This window comes from Oncorhynchus masou, chromosome 16 (assembly GCF_036934945.1).
Source record: "Oncorhynchus masou masou isolate Uvic2021 chromosome 16, UVic_Omas_1.1, whole genome shotgun sequence".
NCBI lineage: Eukaryota > Metazoa > Chordata > Actinopteri > Salmoniformes > Salmonidae > Oncorhynchus > Oncorhynchus masou.
The window spans coordinates 13,607,736-13,631,043 of record NC_088227.1 but is presented as its reverse complement, the minus strand read 5'-3'; the positions used below and the strand labels follow the sequence as shown (position 1 = coordinate 13,631,043).

Genomic DNA, 23,308 nt, shown 5'->3' with positions numbered 1-23,308 from the left:
GTAGTTAATGATCAGAGGAGCAATTTGCCATTTCCCGTCTAAAATATTGCAATTACAGTCAACAGCAGCACCCTGTGTCTCCATTTGTTCTGGTCAGTGTTGCAATTATGTGACAGGCATTGATGACCTGTTTACACAGGCCAGGGGATTCATTTTAGAGGGTGGGGCTCATTTGCTCCAAAATCCACATCTGTTGCTCCCAAACAGGTAGATTCATGGGGGGATTTTACAGGGCAACACCACCACCTCAAACCAATGACTGACTCCACAGAGATGGAGGGGGGGAGGGGGGACACAGGGGCAATGAAATTAGGCCTAATTTAAAGGAACAGTAGAGCGGGCAGGGTGGTACAAGGACTGGGCTAATAAGGAGAGGTGGAAAAGTGGACTTCCTCTGTAAGTCTGATTTATCCCAGCGTCTCTCTCTCTCTCTGTCCATATTTGTTCTGGCCAGTCTTAATTCAGTCCTTGACTTGAAACAAAGACAGGACCGACTCCACTTACCCCTTCCCCCTTCCCAACCCCTAGCTACTCCAATCAGAACCCGGTAGTAAACAAAAAGCCCACATTTCCACGGTAACCACTCAGATGATTTTATGAAAGACTGATCCATTTCTTTCCCCACCAAGCCTGTCCTGTGGGTTTACTGTCGGAAGATGAAAACAATAACTTTTACTGCTACGCAATTGACCACAAAGAAGTTTTATATTATTTTGTTATTTCCCGTTGTACTCTGTCTGTTCTGCTGTGAAGAATCGCTTTGGTGGAAACAGACATGTGAAATGGCAATGGCCTAGTTGTCTTTTTAATAGATTCCACTGTTTATCTACATAAAGACGTGCTCTGGATCTTTGGAGACTACTACATTTTTTTTAACACCCCGCTTTGAGCTGGGTGTTTCAATGTGTAGTTCGTACATGCATAATCTATGAACAGAATTACTGTTTTACCTCAATTAGCCACAAAATCCCTAGTTTGAATGCGACTCTTTTTGTAGAAGGTGTGCTGCGCCATTTTCCCTACATTTTTCCCAATGTGGGCCAGCCTTTGTGGGGTCTGGTCTGGTCTGGTCTGGTCTGGTCTGGTCTGGGGTAGAATTCAATAGTAATTGAAAGTGAATTTACATTGCTTGAGCAAACAGCTTGATTGACAGATTTTTAAATGGGCGCTTGTAAACCTCCCTTATCTTAGGCTCTGTACAAACAGAGAGACAGATCTCTGCAGCACATGGATTAGGAATGTCTTTATGAGACTAAGATTGGACGAAGAGGAAGATAAAGATGAAACGTGGATATATTGGGAGAGGTAATTCACTGCAACAGGCAAAAACGGAAATTAAGACACTAGTTTTGAAAGGCCGTCGGACAATATATTTTCCATTATCATTGTTGCAAATATTGCGTGTTGAGAGAGAAGGAAAAACACATTGTATGATATTGTTTTTCCAATATTTGCTCACTCCATTCTTATGCAAAGCCAGGAGATAATGAGAAATGTATGGGGATGGCACTGCAGGAAGGCTGGGAGCATTTTTCCAGAAGCGGAGCAAAGCCTTGAAGCTGCTGACAGGTTGGGGAGTGGGCATCAATCATGTGACAGCTGTGAGCAGTGCTGGCGCTAGCAGGGTCTGAAAAGGGCAGTTGTGAGCAGCCATCTCCCCCTTCCACCCCTCTCCCCCATCTCGCCCCCGTCGTCCCACTCAAATTTGCAACCTCAACAAGTTGACATCTCACAGAGAGGGAGAGGGAGGGGGAGAGAGAGAGAGAGAGAGAGAGGGAGAAGGAGATAATGAGAAATGGAGAGAGAGAGAGAGAGAGAGAGAGAGAGAGAGAGAGAGAGAGAGAGAGAGAAAGAAAGATTCCATCCTGATTGGAGCCTGTAGTTGCTAGGGGACGGATGAGGGCCAGTGGAACGTAGGAGTCCCTTTCCTCCTTTCTTCCTCCTATCACGGCCTCCCTCTCTTCCACATGGCTTCACTCATCCAGGTTTTAAACCACCCAGGTCAAAGGTCACGACACATGTTTGCAGATGAAGGATGAGTGCTTGGCTGATTTGAATACCGTTCACCCCCAGCCTCCCCTCTTTCCCTCCATCCCTCCAATTAGTGTGTAGCCCCCTAATAGGGCAGTGGAGGGCTGAGACGGCCAAGAGCACCTCTCTCTTTTAGCTCTGCTCTCTCTCACAGCAAATCAGGACATTAGTCTTTTCTCCTAAGCCCTCTGACTAACTCAGGTCTCTCAGCTCTACACAGAGAGACAGGCTCAGCAAGATGACCTAATTATCTAGTAACTATTGCTATTATCCAAAAAGAGTCAGCCATCTTGGTTTATGCCATATCATTCAGTTAAAAAGGTCCATTCGATTTGGTTAACGAGTGAATGTGCTGTCAGAGGCGGTTATTCATCAGCAATATCACAGGTTCACCCAGTGTCTGGAGAATCAGCTGTATTACGCTATAAGAAGGAGGTGATAGGACACATTCACCCACCCACCCACACACACACACACATGCATGCGCACGCACGCACACACACACACACACACCCACGCACGCACACACGCACGCACACACACACACACACACACACACACACACACAATGCGGCGTTGGAAGGAAGAAGCTTGTGATTGAGACGTCTCAGACTGTGAGGGCTATGGAAGGCTAATCCGTGAAATGAAACTTCACCGGGAGGAGGGGGTGAGAGGAGAAAACGTAAAGAGATAAGACACCGAGAGGAGAGGAGTGAGAGACGGAAAAAGAGAGAGAGAGAGCGAGGGCGGCAAGCCCTTGAGCTACGAGGATCAGCAGACAGACGGCAGAGGCTCAGGATGTCGCCTCTCCTAGCTGCAGGTAAGACAGGGAGGACAGTGTCACCTCACCTTACAGAGGCAGGGAGAGAACTGTGTGGTGGCGGGGGAACAAAGCCAACCCAGGGAACAGGAAGCACTATGTCTAGTCTAGGACAGCGAAGGGAAGCACTCACTGTATTCCATGTCCGCAAAACAAGAACAAAACACAGACCACTCAAATTCATTCTAATTCAATATCCTCCTCCAGCTGTTATCTCTGAAATCACTGTCCTGATCTTTGTCACCTGAGACTCAATGAGAGTGGCTGAGTAAATAAAACAAGCTATTGTCTGTTGGTAACCGTGACCATGGTAATGCAGTACAAACAAACGCCTGAGAGATGAGTGTGTGCCTGCGCGTGCACGTGCGTGTATGTGTGTGACTCGCGCTCTTCGTCCCTGAAGAGGATTAAAGGACTAGTTCACTATTTTACAACTTGATGTTAGCTGGTTCCTCACCCTGGAAGTCGTCTATGGGCCAGGAGAAACTGGTTCAGTTCTCTTTAAACAGCCACTACTAGCTTTAGCCACCACAAGCTAATAAGGAATGGGAGTGATGGTGGCATGTGAGCATGTACATTTTAGTTGTTGTTGCTAGATCACCTTTAAGTAACAGATGTCCCCATCGCTTCCATTGACTGTTAGCTTGTGGTGGCTAAGGCTAGCAGAAATTTGTAGTGGCTGTTTAAAGAAGACTGAACCCTGGATTACATTACTCCTGGCCCATAGACGACTTCCAGGGTGAGAAACTGTCTAACATCAAGTTGTAAAATAGTGAACTAGTCCTTTATGAGCCCGGGTCCAGTGTAGGTGACAGTGCTGAAGTCGTGCCTTGGCTCTAGCTAGAGAGTCGTGCCGCCTCTCCTCTTCAGCTGCCACATGTGTCTCTTTCATCTCCAGAGCCCAGAGTATCACTGGCTCCATCTCATCATTTCCCTCTGTCGCCGTGAATATGGATTGCTCTGTTCTGCCTGCCTCATTCTTCTTAATGGGAGGAATTAGGAAAATAACCTAATGTGCAATATTGGGCTCCTGAGTGGCACAAAGGCACTGCATCTCAGTGCTAGAGGCGTCACTACAGACCCTTGTTCGATCCTGGGCTCTACCACAACTGGCGTGATCCAGAGTCCCATAGGGCGGTGCACAATTGGCCCAGCATCATCCGGGTTAGGGTTTGGCCGGGGTAGACCGACATTGTAAAATAAGAGTTTGTTCTTAACTGACTTGCCTTGTTAAATAAAGGTTAAATAAATAATATAAATAATGACTCAGACAATTATAGTTTTCGCTCTATGCATAAGTATTACCAATTTGTAAAGACTTTTGTCTTAATAAATGTGGTGAGAAGCTCTTTGGATTTGAATGAAAATGGAGTCGTTTAGTATTTCACAGAGAAAATTAAAGATGCTTTTAAAAACGCCCATGAACAAAGGATACAAGTCATAATCTATAGTGCATTAAAAGGGACATAAAACAATCACTTAATTGGAGGCCTACAGTATATAAACATCTGGGTCATAAAAAACAAGGGCTTGAATTTGAGTGAATAAAGCAGCAATTTGTAAATCATTGTTTTTATGAGAAGAGGGTAATTCTTTGCTATTGTTCAGAGGACAATGGTTTATGTTCTAGTGAAGGATGGATAATTTATTGAACACGTGGGTAGTGTGCTTCCAGTGATATTCTATATAGAGGCTATTGTCGGGCGATAACTCAGATTGAATCTCACTTGTAAATTCCGGGGCTATTTTTCAAAAACATCAACTTTAAGTGTCTTGTCTCTGCGATTCATTGGAAAGGAAACCCTTTGTCTCACACTGGGATAATTGTATATTGGGGAGGACTGAGGGAGAGCTAATAATGCCTCGTATCTGCCTCCCTCTGATCCCCTGTTCAGGATAAATAGTTCTACAATGGAATGACATCTCAATCATTTCAACTGGATATTCCTGCCAATGTTACATTTCTGATATATTCCACGTTTGAACGTTAATGACAATTTGTGACTTGTGAATGCATGGTTATTGAATGAACAGAACGGGCATCCAAAAAGGACCTGCCTTCACCTCGCATGAACCATTCACTCCTTTAAACAGGTACCTGTTCTTTAACAGTGCTAAGCACACTCGAAAGGCAATACCATTACACAGTTGACATGACAAATGAGCGATACGTAACACGTTCACATTCATACTTAGCATGTACCCGCATCAAATCAGAGTGGTAGGAATGCAGTCGTTATGCATTGTAATTGTCCCCATGTGTTGTCTCAGTTTCGCAGCCTACTCCTCATTGACCTTGGCTTTGCTGGTGTTTGACTTCCTCTCTACCTACCTGCACTAGTTTTTCTTTTTAGATTTGAGCTCTATTATAATTGTGTGTCAGTGTGGCCCAAAGGGTCAGAGCTGGCATGTCCCGTGCCAGTCAGTCTGAGAGAACAGAGCAGAACAGTGAACCTCATATCCAGTCAGTACGCACACCCAGTCTGCTGTCACTTTCCCTCCCTGGCACTCCGTTATTTAACTCTCCCTCCTCTTCCTCCTTCCTTCCTTCCTTCCTCTCCCTCTTTGTCTGCCTCCCGCCCTGACAGGACCTCCCTCGGCGCCACAGAACCTGGTCTACAACATCAACCAGACCACGGTCAGCCTGGAGTGGAGCCCGCCGGCCGACACGGGCGGCCGCAATGACGTCACCTACAGGATTATGTGCCGGCGCTGCAGCTGGGAGCCCGAGGAGTGCGTAGCGTGCGGGGGGAACGTGGGATACTCCCCCCAGCAGGCGGGATTAGTGGACACCTACGTGAGCGTGGTGGACCTGCTGGCCCACGCCAACTACACCTTCGAGGTTGAGGCAGTCAACGGGGTATCTGACCTCAGCCGCACCCAGAGGCTGTTCGCCGCAGTCAGCATCGCCACCAGTCAAGCAAGTAAGGAGTCTGATTGGCTCAGAGAGATCAAATTCTGGGGGTTTGGCTAGATTCCAGAACACGGTCCTACGTCCTAACATCCACTCTTCCCTGTACACTTTAATTAATAACATCGGCTAAATTCCTTGCACTTTCATATTCCGCTGGTGTGGTCTAGAATTGCCTTCATGATTAAGTTACAAAGAAACACACGTTTTCATTTGCAGTACTTCATGGTCTCCTAGATGTTCAGGATAAGCTAGACAGATCTGGCCCTTTTAGGATACAGAATAATGTCAAACCTTTGCACTTAGCCTATGCACTATACAAACTTTTGCGTATTTCACCTACAAACCAATGGCTATTTTGCGCTGAGGTCTGCAGTTCAACTGAAAACACGCTAAGTACCTTAATCATACCTCATTGGCATTAATGACCATAGGCTGATACACAGCATTTACAGTTGGCATATTACCCAGATTCATTTAATATGTGTGTCAGAGCTACGGTGGAAAACATTAGTAGCATTGCAAGGCTTGCTGCGAGTTGTACCATCGGAAACAGTGCGTGTCGCTAGCTCCCCTGGGAACCTAGCATAATTAAAATGCTGTATTTTCTTGGTGACACACTCCAACTGAAGGCAGCACTCCACCTTTTCTTAAAATCATTATTTCTATGGATCCACCAAACAAGATTTATCTTTCATGCTCAAGCGTCCATGAAGCGCAGTTGGAGTCAAAAGGGAATACTAACTAGGGTCATTAAAAGAGGGTTGCACAGCCATTGTAGCTTGTAAAGAGTGTTTGGGGAATATTATCATCATAACCATGTTGCTAACCAGTAGCTACGAGAATTTGGGGACTTGTGTGGCGCACACTGAGGCTCTTGTGGTATATGTTGAGGTTTGACTTTAAACCACCTTTCAGGTGACCTGAAATTAGACTTGTTGATGTTGTCTTTTTTAGACTTGACTTCACCCTAACCCAGCCCTATACACAACTGCAGAAGAGCTGCAACTCTTTAGGGTTTTTTTCCTTGAAAGAATTGGGGCAATCCTGAACATGCAGCCATGTCCTGTGATGCTCTCCTAGTAAGATGAATCTGCATATCTGTTTTATTTCAGACATTTTTGAGTGCACTCGTTTAGAATACTCTACTGTGTTGTTTGTTCGCGTGTACTAAGAAATATATATCAAATAGACAAAATGGAAGAACAAATTTTGCAACAACCCCCCCATTCTAAGACTGTCAAAAGGAGAGAGACAGAGAGAGAGAGAAAGAGAATGGATAATTGTGGCCAGGCAGCAGCATGAATGTGGGTTAAACTGTAGGGAATGATGTATGTTCCATGACACGGTTCATGACAGAGACACACGCTGGATGGTTGTAGGGGTTGCCTTGCCAAGGACACAAGGACACTGCAAGGAGGGAGACCTGCAGGGGAAGATGGGGGAAACAATTAACACATGGCTCCCTCAGAGCCTCTTATAATTACACGTGGCATGTTGACAACAGACAATTGCTCTGTTAACCCTGTGGTATATTTAGCCATCAGAAATAGTGGGAAATAGAGGGAAGCATTTGATGAGGAAGAAATTAGGTTTACGTCTTAAAGCTAGCATTAGGCTACTATTTGAAGCAAGAATTGCATAGTTTGAGATGCTCATTGCTATTTAGTGTAATTAGATGTGTTTATAGATGTTTTGTTACCCTATAGCCTAGGTACACTATGACACATTTGAAGAATTGGGGGATGTAGCAGACTGCTTGGCTTCAGTTTGATGATGTGCCAACACATATTGTTAGTGAGATCCTCATGTGAGAGAGCGAGCAGAATCAGTGTTGCTGCGCGGGTTGCAGCCCAGACGTAACCCTGTCCTGCGGTGCTTTTCAGCACTGGCCACTGGGCCTTCATCGTGTCCGGATCCTGTGCCCGGGCCATTAGGGAACGCTCCAGCGCTTTTTAATTGGAACGTCGGCGCTTCCTAAAACAATGGCCCCCTTCCCGAGCAAGCATGTACAAGTCGGGCCACATTGCTAATGAATGACTGCAATAATAAACCCTTTTACGCCTCACCATCCAGAATTGATGAACCGTTCCTCGGGGTGGAGGTAGCGAGAGAGTGAGCCGTGGTCCTGAAAAAGTCTTGAAGAGACGAGAGGAGAGACCATCAAGCAGGTAGTGCCTCTCTCTCCTGCTGAAGGATAATCAACCTGTGAAGAGGAGAGGAGGAGCGGAACAGAGGGAGAGGAGGAGAGAAGTAGAAGAGCAGGGTGACTGCAAAAATGCAGATGGTGATTCATCTGATTAGGAATTCACACCTCCACTAATTATACCAAAGGATGTGTGAGGAGTAAGGCTGTGAGGCAGTCTGCAGCCGTGGATGAGTTGAGGATCTGCACAAGGTGCTGAGTGCTTATTGTTCCCAGGGAAACCAAATTACCTCCCAGCTCTGTCTATAAGTGTGTTTAAATAACTACTGTTGGAGATGCGGCGCAAGTTCATCATCTTGTTTTGTCTTCGACTCTCCCCCTCGCATCCTCACCACGTCCTCATACACAGGTGAATTAATATGAATTTGTCATCACATCTTGACGAGGTGGAGTTTTTCCGGAAAAAAAGTTAGGCTAGCTAGACGGAGAGTGCATTTCAATCAGGGCACTATTGTCGCTTGACAACTCTAGAGAGCTGCCCTCGAAGATCCTCCATACTCCGGATGCTTTCATGCCGCTACACTTGTAGAGAAGGACTTTTGTTCTCTCAGAAGCCTGTGAGTGAGAACTGCTGATGGAATAACCATTCATATTTATTCAAGAGAGTGTGTCATCTCATCACATCTCAACACATCACATCTCAACCCGAAAATTCCCTGTGGAGAACCACGGTAGAAATATGATTGGAATTGGTTAAGGGGAATGGCTATAGGAGCACTATGTGTGACGGGACACTCAGCCTGGATGATGCTGCTAAGGTGTGAGCATAAAGTGGCGTAAACAATGTATTACAGCTGCAATGTGTCACTTTTTTTGGCGACCGACCAAATTCACATAGAAATGTGAGTTGTTGGTTCATCTCATTGAAGTCTAAGAAGCGGTAGATCTGTTCTATGTGCGCTATTTCTATGCTTCCCGTTGTCAAGTTTAGTATGCATATTTAACTTTCGGTTTTGTATAGCAGCTTCAAACAGCTGAAAGTGCTATATTTTTGATTATTGAAAAGATATTTCACAGCGGTTTATATGGTATTCTCTACACCAGCGTATCTCAAACTCAGTCCTGGGGATCCAATGGGGTGCAGGTTTTGTTTTTTGCCATAGCACTACACACCTGATTCAAATAATCAAAGCTTAACGATGAGTTCATTATTTGAATCAATTGTGTAGTGCTAGGCCAAAAAACAAAACTTGCACCCCTTGGGGTCCCCAGGACCGAGTTTGAGAAACACTGATCTACACTGTCTACACTATAGACTATAGGACATTGCTTGTTTTGTCATATGAACAACCAGGAAATGGACAACCAGGAAATGGCGAAGTGATTTCTGCACATTGCACCTTTGAAGGGGGAAAGGGGGAAGCTGTGGAAATTGATTTTAATGCTGACTGCTCATATTAGCCAGGAGCAGGGAACAGGTTACATACCGATAGAAACTTCTACTGTTGCTGTTTGTGTTCAGAGCCCTCTAGTATGAGTCAGCGTGGGATTGGGATATAACTTAGCGATATGTTTTATTTACACCGCAATGAAAATTGGGGGTTGTCTTTTATTCTTCCTTTCATCCTCCTTCATGGTTGGAACTGTAATAGATCGCACCGTTGATAGCCTTTTCTTTTTTTTAATCAATTGTTGCAGATTAATGGATTCAGAAAAACAATGTTGCTTTCCCGGTTTATTTTTAGATCACCTCCTTCAGGACTGTTGTTGTGTAACTTCATATTTACTTCGAATGAGATCAGAGTGTCCTCAAGTGCAAACCTATTTAAACATTCAAAGGGAACAACGGGCTATTCCCTTTGCCAGCATTTTACTCCGTGAGAAAATGCTTTGTGGCACGCGTGAGTGTCAGCTAAGCATTTCACTTTGATCTGAGAAGGTTCTATGCTCTAGCCTTGCGTGAGAAGCAAATATCCCCCTCTCAACACAAGTTGTTGGGCTGCTAGTGTTGTCAGGACTACGTTATTGTTTGATGTCAGTCATTTGTATGAAGGTCTACAGCAACAAGTATTAGTGCTATGATGGGATAATTAATCTCCCTTAAAGCGGCAATCAGCAGTAGAAACATTAACAAAGCTGAGGGAAGGGAGATATGTCATCACAAATTCATTGGCCGAGCTATAGACGCAAGTTTTGACCATCCATGATATCGAACTCATAGTGTCAACTGTGTTTTGAGGCTATATAGTGTTTGTTTACATTTTCTTTGTTATAAACATTGGAGTAAAACAAGCTTTTATCTGGGGTTCTGATGGGGTACGACAGTTGATCGTGAGTCATATTCTTCAAGAATCAATGGGTCCATGTCATTAAATTGAAGTCCAAAAAGGGATGTAGCAACTGCTGACTGCCCCTTTAACACAGTGAAATTAGTTGGATAAATGTTGAGAGTGAGACGTGTTTAAACGGGCAACCATGCAAGATGATACTCTGTGGTTGTCGAACGGTAATATATACGGTCACTTTATCTACACTTTATCACTGCAAAATGGATATTTCTCAATGTGTTGGCGAGAGCAACACTTATGGAAACAAAGGCCCATTGATTGATTCTTTTTAATGTCCTACACTGTCATGGTGTCATGCTGGCCTTAGACAGAGTGGATTTGATTCGGAGGATTCCCCACTGACCACCACCATCGCGGCCGGTGTCATTTTAAAGTTAAGCGGATCCTCCTTTGTTGCATTTGTCAGTGGTTTTATATTACCTGGGAGCCCATCCCCCCCCTCTTTTTTCTCTGTCCCTCCACATGCAGTAATTTGATGAGAGCTGGGCAAAGCAGTCCGATTCAACAGCTGCAATAAAACAGCGGTGGTCTCCCGAAGCACAAGCGCTCCGGCACTTAACCTGTAGCTTTCTGTAAATGCCTCCTGATTTGCCTGTCACCCAATCCGTCAGCAATGAATAATTTTGATGGAAGGTGCACTTTAATTACTTTCCTATTTAAATGGCATTATCGTGGCCTATCTAGGTAATTAATCTCCCCAAGTATCCTGTTTCAGTCTTTTATTGCTGGCAGACGAGCCACCTAAATCCCCCTGAATCTGGCGTGCATGACTGAGCTCTCTCTCACAGTAGCCCCACAGTGTTCCCTCTTTCCCCTTGACTTGGTGCCTATCACCACCAGTGGACAGCCCAGTGGCAGAGGGGCCCTTTCTCTGAGAACACACAGAGTTTAAGCGCTCCATGCACTCTGTCAGAATTACAGACCCATTTCTCGCTCTCTCTCTCTCTCTGCCTCGGAAAGGACACATTTACAGACACGGTCAGACTGTGTTGAGGAGCTGTGAAAAACACATTTGTTACCATCCACTAAATAGCATTTGAAAAAAATACTTTTTGTTCCCTACCCGTTCATAGCTGGGATAATGTTGACGAAAGCAGTATCTGTCAATCTCTCATTCTATACTTCCTTTGTGTTTAGGTGTGTGTCTAAGCGTGTTGCGTTTGCAGTGATGCGTGAACATTTGTAGAAAATAATGATATTTGATTGAAAACACTGCCGGGAACTGCAATTCTTTTGTGATTATGATGTTGTTTTGCCCAGCTGGGAATCTTGTCAAAGTTAAAAGGCTACGGCGCTGATTCTTATTCAGTTTTATCTTCTAGCCGGTGTTTCCCACAGAATTCAGGATTGAAACCAGTTTCATTATTGAGACGCCTGTGAAACTGCAAACCAGTTTGAGGCCACAAATTTTTTCCCAGGCTAACTATTGTTTACCTTAGCAACAGCAACTGAACTCTTCACTGTCCCAGAACATTTACACCCTTCATATTCGTATACTATTTTATATGCATTTGAGAGGGACAATGCACATCAAATCAACATTTCTGTAAATATGCCAGATTAAGCCAGCTAGCTAGTTTTCAACTGTTCCAACAATTTAAATTTTCACTTTTTATGTCTAGGACAAGAAATCTACATTTTTCCTCTATTACTAAGAGCAATGGCATATAGGGGCAGCAGGGTAGCCTAGTGGTTAGAGCTTTGGACTAGTAGCCGGAAGGTTGCAAGTTCAAACCCCCGAGCTGACACGGTCCAAATTGTCTTTCTGCCCCTGAATAGGCAGTTAGCCCACTGATCCTAGTCCGTCATTGTAAATAAGATTTTGTTCTTAACTGACTTGCCTAGTTAAATAAAGGTTAAACATAAATAGGAGATACTGGCATATAGGAACATACCATGTAGTATAGATTATGAGCTCAGTGAAATTAACGTCCTTACAAAGTAGATGGCTGCTTGAGAAATATCTGGAACTCTAATATTGTTCATTTAAAATTTGATTGGACTCTTATTATTAACGAGTTTCTTTGACTGACAGCTCCTAAATGAAGCAGTCCACGGCTGTGTGGAAATAGCGGATGAGGGCTGGGATAAATAATAACATGACCTGCGAACAATGAAACGCAAAGACAATGCCTTCATTCTTATGCAGAGGAATGGATTTCGCAATGCACAACCCTTTTTTTCAATGACGTCACACTTTTTGTATACCTCTTGAGTTGTTGAGAATGTACTCGGCAGTAGTATGAAACTCTTGTGTGTAATTACCTCCGGCGCCTTCAAGATGTAAGAGGTGTTGACAAGCTGAATGCACCGAGCTGTCTGTTTAAACTACTAGCACACATCTCGGACACCCATGCATACTCCACAAGACATGCCACCAGAGGTCTCTTCATGCCATCAGAGGTCTCTTCACAACATAAGATGGGAGGCTAACAGTACTACATAGAGACATGACTACATGGAACTCTATTCCACATCAGATAACTGATGCAAGCAGAAGAATCAGATTCTTTGTTAAACAGATAAAAATACACCTTATGGAACAACGGAGGACTGTGAAGAGACACACACACACACACAGGTACCGACACAGGCATACGCACACACACGCTCTACACACACGTACATTGTGGTTTTATTTTGCGGTGTTTATTGTGCAGTTTGTGTTGCGGATATGTCAAATCAAATCAAAATCAAATCAAATCAAACACATGGTTAGCAGATGTTAATGCGAGTGTAGCGAAATGCTTGTGTTGGTTTAGCGATGTTATATGATGTACTGTTTTACGTCTTGCTTTATGTGTAATGTAACTGTCTTGATGTGTTTGGACCACAGGAAGAGTAGCTGCTCCCTTGGCAAGAGCTAATGGGGATCCCTAATAAATACAAATCAAAAATATACATACAAGTATACATACAGTACGTATACAATACACAAGTATACATACAGTACACATCCACGGCGACAAATGGATCAAAGGATAGAGGTTTGGCTGAATGAAGTGACGTTGTAACAACTTTATTAAGGTAAAGTGCTTCAAACAGAAATTGTGTTTACGATGGACCAGGGAGCTCCTTTGGATGAGTCCAGTTCACCAGTGAGTGGAGCAAGCTGAGGCTGGCCTGTGATGCTATGCAGAGGCTCTACTCCCTTTACTGCCCATGGGGGGGACTGAGAGGCCCCAGTAAACACTCATACACTCTCTCTATTTCTCTGATATGTATACACACACACACACGCACACGCATGCACGCACACACACACACACATACACACACACACACACACACACACACACAAACTCAGCATGCACCTGTGACTCCCAGGCACTGTGTTTATATGGAACACATGCTCATCCATGCTAGATACCCTGGCTGGAAAGGGCTCCAGCACTTTGCAGAATAGCCATTCAAGTGTTTCATTTCCTGCCCGAAGAACTTAAAGGAGTTTGGTAATAAAACCTAAATAGTGATGCATGTCATAGGTGCCTGATAGTTGCCAAATCCCCATAGACTTGAGAGAGAAAAAAAACACACTCCCACGAAGCCATTCCCCAATCTCAAGACCTTGATGGTTTGTTCCTTTTACAGAGGGCATTTTCCCAGCTCTGCTGTGGGTGTAGACTCAGGGGATACCTTTCATACGACCCAGACAGTTTCACTCAGGGTGACAGGTTTAACTCTGTCTGCTTAGACTGCCACACACTGGAAAACAGCTCGGTCAGCCTGAGGTTAAAGGACATTTGATATCCATTTTCAGTCTATTTCAGCTTGTCACCATGGCTTTTGTACAGAGAGAACCGTTCTATTCAAACAACTCTGTGCGGCAGAACAGGAGCTGCAACATGTCTGCAACAAGCAAACAACTACCTACTTACTTTTTTTCTTCTTTTCTGTTCAGCTTCGGGAGAACCACAGATTGTCTTATGGGAAGGGATTTGGCAGAACTTGTATGTTGCATAACACAACAATGTATTTTGATAGCAGTGAGAGAGAGAGATTTTTCTCTGTGTCTGTGTGCATTACTCACGAAAAAAATAGAGGCAGATTGACAGGTCTGTTGTTTCACTCTTTCATTGTCTCATCAGCATACTGTCTCCTGCAGTGAGAGGAACTAATTATGTCTTCAACCCCATGCTTCACCCTTTCCCCTTTATTCAGATCATCACACTTGGAAATAATAATGAGTTTGAGTCAGAAGAACACTTCGGCTCAGAACGGGAGGAAAAATTAAAAAGAACAAAAATCCAGAAAACCTTCAAACAGCAATTGCCACCTCTGAAAAGGCCCGCTGGTAATTATGGTCGACCTCTTGACCCCAAAGCTGTCGCCTCAAAAGCCTTACAGCGACTATGGCTCGGTTTCATCTCACTAGCTTCTAGTCTCCTCAGCTGTGCTAACTGAGCCCCTCACCTCCCCAACGTAGCTACACCAGCAGCTCCGTAACAACAACACATTGTCTTTTATCAAAGCACAGGGAATATATGACAGCCATCTGCTAGGCTGCTTTGAATGATTTGATATAAAAACAACAGTAAAAAGATTATAGCGTCCGCAGAGTTCGCAGAGTTGGTTACTGGTTGTGGAGCAGATGGGACACATCTGGGCTGGAGAGAAGCTGGAACTAACTGTCGAGAAGTGACCTTCTGTGGGCTTTGAAACCAACGTTCCTCCCCGCCTCCTTTCTTCAGTGTCCATGCCCGGAGGAGAGAGTGGAGTCATCTCTGTGGTCATCTTTGGTTGTCTTAAACGAAGTCCTTCGACAGTTCTGTAAGACGATCTAGAGAAAGCCTTTTTTTAAGGGTCCGTTCGGTGTCCTATATTAGCTAGGGAGTCATGTAGTAGGGAATTTAATTGCCTAATTAACCTTGAGCATCAGTGAAATGTAATAATTTTATACTCAGGTGCCAAAAACATGGTTTCACAACTTAACACTGCTTGATAAATGGCTTAATTACCCTCTGTGGTGTCTCAGGATATTTCTTCAGGTAGTACATTAGACAATAGTCTGTGTTGGGGATGCATTATTCTTGCATGACCAGATTCAGTCTTTTTGATATTCTTTGTGTTTGTTGTTTGTTGTGATTGTGTGGATGTGCCTAAAGCTTAGGCAAAAAAAAGTGCTTTCTAGGTCACACAGTTCCTCATGCATATAAAACGACCATATTTCTTACTGGAGTTATCAATATATTTTTCTTTGAAGAGAGCCAGGATTGTGTTTTTTGGGATTGTTTTCTGAAAAGTATTCTCGGAGGAAAAATTCAATTTAAATGAAACTTGGAGGAGCTGATGTCCTCAGAGACCGACATAATGAAATGTGTTGAATTCCTCTCAAATTGCCTCGCTGTCGCACCACTGAGTAGCCGTGGCCAAAAAATAAATGCTTTCACATAGTGGCTAGACTAATACACTTTGGCAAGACCTTCTTGTTTCACTGTGGATACAACATTACAGGTAACTGGCACATGGGTTGATACTGTAAAGGTATACTGCTCCACGATGGCTTTACTAAGCTTGCTGCTTGCAGGTGAGAGGAGGCTGATCTCCCAGACTGGCAGTTCTGTTCGTTTGTCACCTTCAGATAACTGAAAGGTAGCTCGTGTTAAATTGTGTGAACATTCCTGATATTTACATAATAATACGACAACGTCCGCCAATTAACTGGTGACAAAGTGGATTTGGATTTGCTAAAGAAAAACATACGGCGTGACACAAAAAGAGGCGAAAGCCTCGGTTTGTCACTGTGCTGTGGGGGTAATTGGGAACGGGGTTCGGGACAAGCTCAACGGCCTGAAAGCAAACGATTGTCCAGCCCTCCCACTTAGGCCTAAGCCTATTCCTTATTGTCTCACAACGCACAGAAATTACCAATTACTGTAATGGCAAATCCTTCCCTCTAATACACAACGGCTGATAGAAGTGACACCTGGCTCATCTTCATCAACAAGGTTTACTTGATCTCTCAATTGAGGGATCCTCGGTCACTAACTCCCCCTATATGCACAGAATTTAGCCGTCTTAGTCCAATTTCAGATAATTTTGTTATCCCTTGGGCCCATTGTTAGGGGAAAAAAAATCTACTATCTGTGTAAAAGTGGTGTGTTTGTGCTATCTGCATTGCTGGTGGTCCTACTCGGTGTAGAATATCGATCTGCATTACAAACGCTCCCTTAACCCCCTTACCCCTCATCGCCTGTCCTAAATCCACATTCAGGCAAAATGGAGAGTGCGTGGAATATGGATATGAATCCGTTTGCCTCCTTAGTTCAGTTAGTTTGGACTGGTGTGAACACTCTGTCCAGAATCAGGAGCACGTCAAACAACCCACTGGGGTTTGCTCCTAACCTTGGTGCGGACCAAACACAAGGAAAATAACTAGATTCGAACAGTATTATTTGTTGTTTGACTGCGAGCGTTTGATTAAATGCACACATTATCATAACTTGATATCTCTGAAACAGATTAGAGGAAACCAGGGCTATACAGGGGTTAAAGGCAACTGAATATATCGTGTTGACTGAGTGATGTAGTTAGTGTCTATTGCGTTGTTTTCCTCCCGCGTGTTGTTGGAAGACCAAAGCGAAAATAATATGACGATTAGGACACGTAAGTGATGCGACATGATGATCATAGATGGATTTAACGTGAGCATTTTTCTCCAATAAACAAAATGGACTTTCATGGACACAAAGTTTTGTCGAGGCAGTTTAGTTTGTTTAAACTGTGGCAATGTGAAACCAACCAACAATACAATGTAGCAAATAATCAAACTGATTTGAACTATAGCTCAGAATCACATGTGAAAACGCCCTAAGAAGCAACACAATGAGATTGTGATTCAAGGCATTGACTACTGATTAGTTCCAGTTGGAGGACTGAGAATTTTATTTGACCAGAGTGCGATTTCATTTGTACTAGATTAGGGAATGTCCCCCCCCCCCCTGAAAGAAACTTGTGCTCATACTGCACCTGCCTTCTCTTTGAGAGAAATAAAATACAATTCCCGAGAGAAAATTTGGAGTAAGATTGTTTTTTTTTGTATCTAGCCAAGCTCCAAACTTTAATCAGACTTCAAAGACCTTTGCCAGCCTTTCTATTCCCCTATTACATTTCAATACTTTCCGCTGGCCGTGTTCCTCCTTTCATACAACCAGAGAAACGGATTAATCTGCCGAGTTTCATTGGACCATTCCTTGGGTGTGTCATTTTAAGCAACTATCAATAACTTAATCATAAAGTCATTAAAATGTCTCGCTTTTGTCCCCAAATCAGAAAACATTACGCAGCTAATGGAACAATTACAAAAAGTTGTCCTGCTTTTCTGCGGGTACTAAAATCCGACTCCATAAATATAGCTGGTCTGTCCTCGACAAAAAACGTTTCTCAACCTTGAGTAAAATTTTGATTTGTAGCTTTTATAACGTTTGTCATTCAATACTAGAGACTTCCTTGTAATTCTATTCAAAGTGCCTGTCATGTTCTGACCTTAGTTACTTTGTTATGTCTTTGTGTTAGGATGGTCAGGGCGTGAGATTGGGTGGGTAGTCTATGTTCTTTTTTTCTATGTTGTGTTTATGTGTTTGGCCTGGTATGGTTCTCAATCAGAGGCAGGTGTCGTTTGTTGTCTCTGATTGAAAATCATACTTTTTCCATCTGTGTTTTGTGGGTGATTATTTTCTGTTTTAGTGTTTTATGCACCTTACAGGACTGTTTCGGTTTTCGTTTATTTTCACGTTGTTCTTTTGTATTTTCAGTGTTCAGTAAAATAAATCATCATGAACACATACCACGCTGCGCATTGGTCCGACATTTCACACTCCTCGATAGAGGAGGACGAAGAATTCGGTTACAGTGCCATAGGCTACCACACTGATAGTGTCGATATATTGCTTTATGTCAGAGATTGAGGGGCGAGGAAAGAGTCATTACAAAGTCCAAGAGTTAGTAACCAAATATATCCTCTCATCAGGTGAATGAATAACGTTCTGAGGGATAATTACCATGAAATAATGATGCCAATGTAACTCATAATGATAGGGACCCTGGGCTCTGGCACTATGTCAAAATGTGAGAACAGATTCATATTCACACAGTCACACATGCACTTACTAGTATTGTCAGAATACCAAAAAATACTACATTTATAATTTCCCCATGAATTATTTCCCTGACATGTGTAGCAGAGAATCATTTCAGCTATTGTGTTGAGAGATCAGTTATTTTTCTGAGAGCTGCGGTCTGGGGGAATTAGTTTAACCACAGGCAGTTCAGGTACTGAATACAAAACAACAGCAAACAGACCACATCTTTCTACATCAGCAGACAGAACCTCCTGTGGCTCTATTTCCTGGGTTAAGGGTCATACTGTTGTGGACAGTACAGTTTAGCCAATATCCCACCAGCTGAGGTGGGATGGCTACCTTCAAACACTCTCGTTTTTGATTGTGATTCTGATCCCACACAGCACAGTGTTGAAGAGGATTTAGGGGGCTGCTTTCTAGGGAAATGGAGCTAACCTGGTTATCTGCTGGGTATTACAATGGTATTGCGCCTCTCACGGCAAACTGAAGTCGATTTGTGCCCAGCGAATTATGGCCAATCACATGTCCTGGAAGCTGGCTGGGTAGGGCGGAGGAGGGACAAAAGGACACTGTCTGACTGGTCTTTGTAGAGAAGAGAAGAGAGAGAGAGAGAGAGAGAGAGAGAGAGAGAGAGAGAGAGAGAGAAGAGAGAGAGAGAGAGAGAGAGAGAGAGAGAGAGAGAGAGAGAGAGAGAGAGAGAGAGAGAGAGAGAGAGAGAGAGAGAAGAGAGAGAGAGAGAGAGAGAGAGAGAGAGAGAGAGAGAGAGAGAGAGAGAGAGAGAGAGAGAGAGAGAGAGAGAGAGAGAGAGAGAGATCCTCTCTAGTCAGCTCTGGGTTTGGCTAAGCAACCTGAGTGAGGTTATTGTTTTTTGCAGGAAGCACATCACAGCCATTTGAAATCCCAGGGGGGAGGGAAGGCTGCCCTTTCTGACGCTGTTCAACTGATTAGGGTGGAAGCAATGTAAGTTTTATAGCATGTCAAAAGACAGCTTTTACCTGACATTGTGTTATTAATCATGGTTACAGTTGTGATTCAAACAGATGGTTACAAGTTGGGGAGATGTGGCAAACGGACTCTCAAAAAAAGGCAGGAGTTGTAATGTTTCGCGGTGTTACTGTATATGGGAAAGCCCCATAGACACACATTGGGTTTCACAATCACAATCAGTTTGTGTTTCCTTTTAGCTAATAAGACAGAAGTAATAGCTAGATGTGGCTGCTTGGACCGTCACATTTCAAGTCATCAAAGCATCTATATACTGTAGATGGATGAACCGTCAATACTGTGTATTTCTACTGTATTCTCTGAGAGAACTATGTTTGAAGCATGACGTTGAAGTGTAAAGTGAGCTAAGGGGGCCACACCCTGTCAATGTATGTGTGTGTGCCTGTGTCTGTTTTTCGTCATGCCCTGTCATTTTGTTTTTGTCTGAACATAAAGAAGACATCAAGCTTGCTTCACATCAGACAGATGAATGATAGTGCAGCTCACCGTCGATGACAGACTGAAAAAGCCGACCTCCAAAACTATGCCGTGACTAAGCAGACTGTTTTGCGAAATCTGTGTCTTAGCTGTCTATATGGCTCAGCGGAGGGCGGGCTGAGGGCTAGGTTTGTCTGGGTGTCTGAGGCAGGGTTTTAGTCATCTCGGCCACTGCTGCTAGTATGTGGGGCCTTCCCCGTCATTACTGGCTGCTTGGAGTTGGGTGGGCGTGCCAGCTCTGTCCCTCATCGCTAGGCACACGAACTCCAGTAATGCACTTCTCTTCTCTCTTCGTTTCCCGGATGGGGCACAGCTGAAGCTGATGTTTTTTTTTTACAAGGACAGGCACGCTCGCCTGTCACGGGCGGAATGAGTTATGCTCCGTCCTACGCCCACTCGGTCTATTCCTCCGACTTCCATGTACGGTCATTATCACCTCAGCGCAAGCCGGGTTGTGGTTTGCAGCGGTAGCGGCGGAGGTTTCATTGATGGCGTGGTGAAATAGGAGGTAGAATGAGGTGTTGCTAGGTAGGGTTGCTAGGTGGGGTTGTGGCTGAGGCATTTATTGGATTTGCGGGGGGGGGGGATTTTCGGGCCAGACATGAGAGAGCTGTGAAGCAGCATACCTCCCCTCCCGAGAGCGTGACCTGTGGCCTTGGAAACCCAGATCACCTGAATCAAGAGCTGGCAGTAATCGGAGGGTGTCAGAGCTGTGGTGAAAACTACTGGGGTTGGCTAAAATATTTGTAGTTGTTTTTTTTGGGGGGGGGCTAATAATCTGAGCTGTTTTTCAGTTGTTTTTTTTTAGTCGACATTCAAGTGTTTGTTGAATAGAACACAGCTCGCCTCTCATCTCACTGTTGTGATTCCGTGATGCCAATTTTGGTACCATGTCCCCACACGCACAGATGTGTCCCTCTTTCCGCTGATCATTTCCTGTCTGCTTGCCAAACAGAACAAAAAAACACTTTTACCGCAAATACGTGGTGTTTGAAAACACAGCCTTGATGATTGTGCTGCTCCTGCTTTATCTTTTTTGACAGACTCTGGTACGCTGGCCACAACAGTACCAGGGGTGATGAGGATGTCTTTCTTTCCCAACATACTGCACCCCTGCATCTGTTCAAATTGTTTCAAGTAGGCAGGGTTATTTCCCACACTGGGGGAAACGATAGTCTGCCTTTGGCCTGGAATCTACAGGTATGGGCCTGACTCAGTGTTTCCAAAAAGGTAGAGGCAGACAGGGAGAGGCCTGTCGGCTTGGCCTGGATCTGTTGGCAATCAGCACAATGCGTCCAACCAGTGCTCAGTGCAAAATTACAGACTTGGCTGGAGGGGCTCTGGATATGATTTCCCTGCGATGGATGCTGTCCAAGACTGTGATTAAGGGCATAAGAACTCTGATTAATATGATCATCTTGGTGATGACAGAGGTATTTCTAGAATGGATGTTTATGATGATAACCCTCAGCGATCACATTTTCCCCCTATTCCTGCGGAACGGTTGTGTGGAGGTCTAATTTGAAATGTTAATATTTGCCGCGGCGTTGCCAAAAACACAAGATTTATTCGCAGCTGATAAGGGAATGAGTATGCTGGGTTAAGGCAGTTTAAGGCAGGCAGAGCTGCCTCTGTGGGGAGGTACGGTGGATAAGTAGCCATAATGCTCCAAACCCCTATATAATAGCCATGCCTGGATTCTGACCCAAGCAGGGCCCCATCAGTCACCAGCACACTGCATTTTATGAATTATCTTGCGTTTCAATCCCTGTATGGCTTGGATATCCAATCAAGGATTTAGATGCATGCGCCGGGGGCCTGGGGCTGTGCTTTGACCTTTAATAGAAGCGAGGAGGAGGTGCAGGGCCTTGTGGCTGGTTAGCAGCGGATCCTGTAAATATCCACAGTTGCGGTCAGACCTACTCTTAGGAACGTTTGTCCGTGTGAGCCACTGCTGTAATCTGCCTCTGTGCCTTTTCACGCCAGAGCCTTTGTTTTATTAAGATAAATGACGAAGCCACTGTGTATGCAAACGCATATCTCTGCTTAGGCCTGTTAGTGTATTTGAAAAGACATGCCCGGCAGCTGCCTGCAGTAGAAAGGTCATTGAGGCGGGCGATAAGCAGAACCAAGCGTCTTACGTTAGTACATTACCGCCTGTCCCGCTGCTTTCATTTCTCATCTGGGCCGCATCTGTTGTTTCACAGACGATTCCCTGTGACATTCAGTGTGCTGAGCAGGACTTAGATATCATCATTAGAATACGACTCCCAAGGAAAAAAAGGGATTTGGAGGAGCATGGGCATGACATATTTTTATGACTTCATTATTGGGCGGTGAATTCCGTTGATCTCGGGGAAATGCTGCAATTAGGAGCCGGGATCCGAGATGTGGCACTGTACATCTTCCAGGAAGGCTGTTCTGTTCTGTTCTCCAACTGGGATTTATTCTAATTAAGTGAGTTCAGATGGACTCCCAACAAAACCAGGATTTATTTACAAAGCCGCAGAGCTCTCACTCCGTTTCTGACCTTGTCATTGACTTCTGACGACCGCCGTGAAACACGCTTGCGTTTAGCGCCGTTGACATTCTTCTCCTCTCACATCCAGGCCTTCTGTTTATAGTCAGTGAAATTTTGATTGCCAACGGAAGTCAACGAAAGCCCTCATTTGGCAGCTAGTAAAATGTATTGCATTAAATTGAGCTCTCGTACACTCCCCAATGTGAGCAACAGAGGATTTGACAGAAATGTGTAGCTAAAGTGCAAATTTTATGAGGAAGTTATTGCATGTAAAGAGGCCAAATTTGACTTCAGGGGTGAATGTATGGTCTCGGTGTAGTGTTGTGGTTTGTACTGTAGTACACAAACCTTTGTTTAGTCCGTATGTTACAGTGTCTTTCTTTTTCTGGGTTCAGACATGTATTATTGTCTGTGCCATCATTATAGTACATTAGCCCAGTTGACTATTATAAGCAGGGAAATGTCCTAATGAAGACAGAATTCTTATGGCCCCTGGCCTTGAAAACAAAACCTCAACTCTCCTATTCTCTTGGAGGAATCGGGGTGTGTCTCAGAGAGGCTGATGATAGGCTGCCAGCCCGGTTAGCCCTGTTCCCTAATTTGGCCACTGACACAGAGCAGCGGAGTGGATTTTAAATAAGTGGGGTCCCTGCTGGCTAAACAATTATGTAACAAAGTTGACCAGTAAATTATGCATATGTTACACAACCAAATGCTATTTAGAGATTAGGACAGTGTTCACACAGCATGGGCCGGCCATCGAGGGGCAGGGTCGAACGAACGAACGAATGGACTCCCTGTCAGCACGCGATGGAGGAGGAATGATGCGCATGGCGCATAATGTCAGCACGTCAGTGTAGCATGAACATTTAAAGGGGTCTGGAGCAATTTTTTCCCCGCTGACCATCTGCTATGAGTCACACACACAGCTTCACAGCCCGGCACAAAGCTCTACTCATGTTGTTATG

At 44.3% G+C, this 23,308-nt stretch overlaps 1 protein-coding gene across 7 annotated transcripts in view; it reads left to right on the top strand.

Annotated features, from left to right (window-relative positions):
• LOC135557492 (ephrin type-A receptor 7) overlaps nucleotides 1-23,308 on the top strand; it is a 77,175-nt gene that overhangs the window by 20,799 nt on the left and 33,068 nt on the right. For all 7 annotated transcript variants that reach the window (XM_064990789.1, XM_064990787.1, XM_064990785.1 and 4 more), the window contains exon 5: nucleotides 5,440-5,775. In XM_064990789.1, coding sequence (XP_064846861.1) covers nucleotides 5,440-5,775 — 336 coding nt within the window. The remainder of the gene's footprint in view (nucleotides 1-5,439; nucleotides 5,776-23,308) is intronic.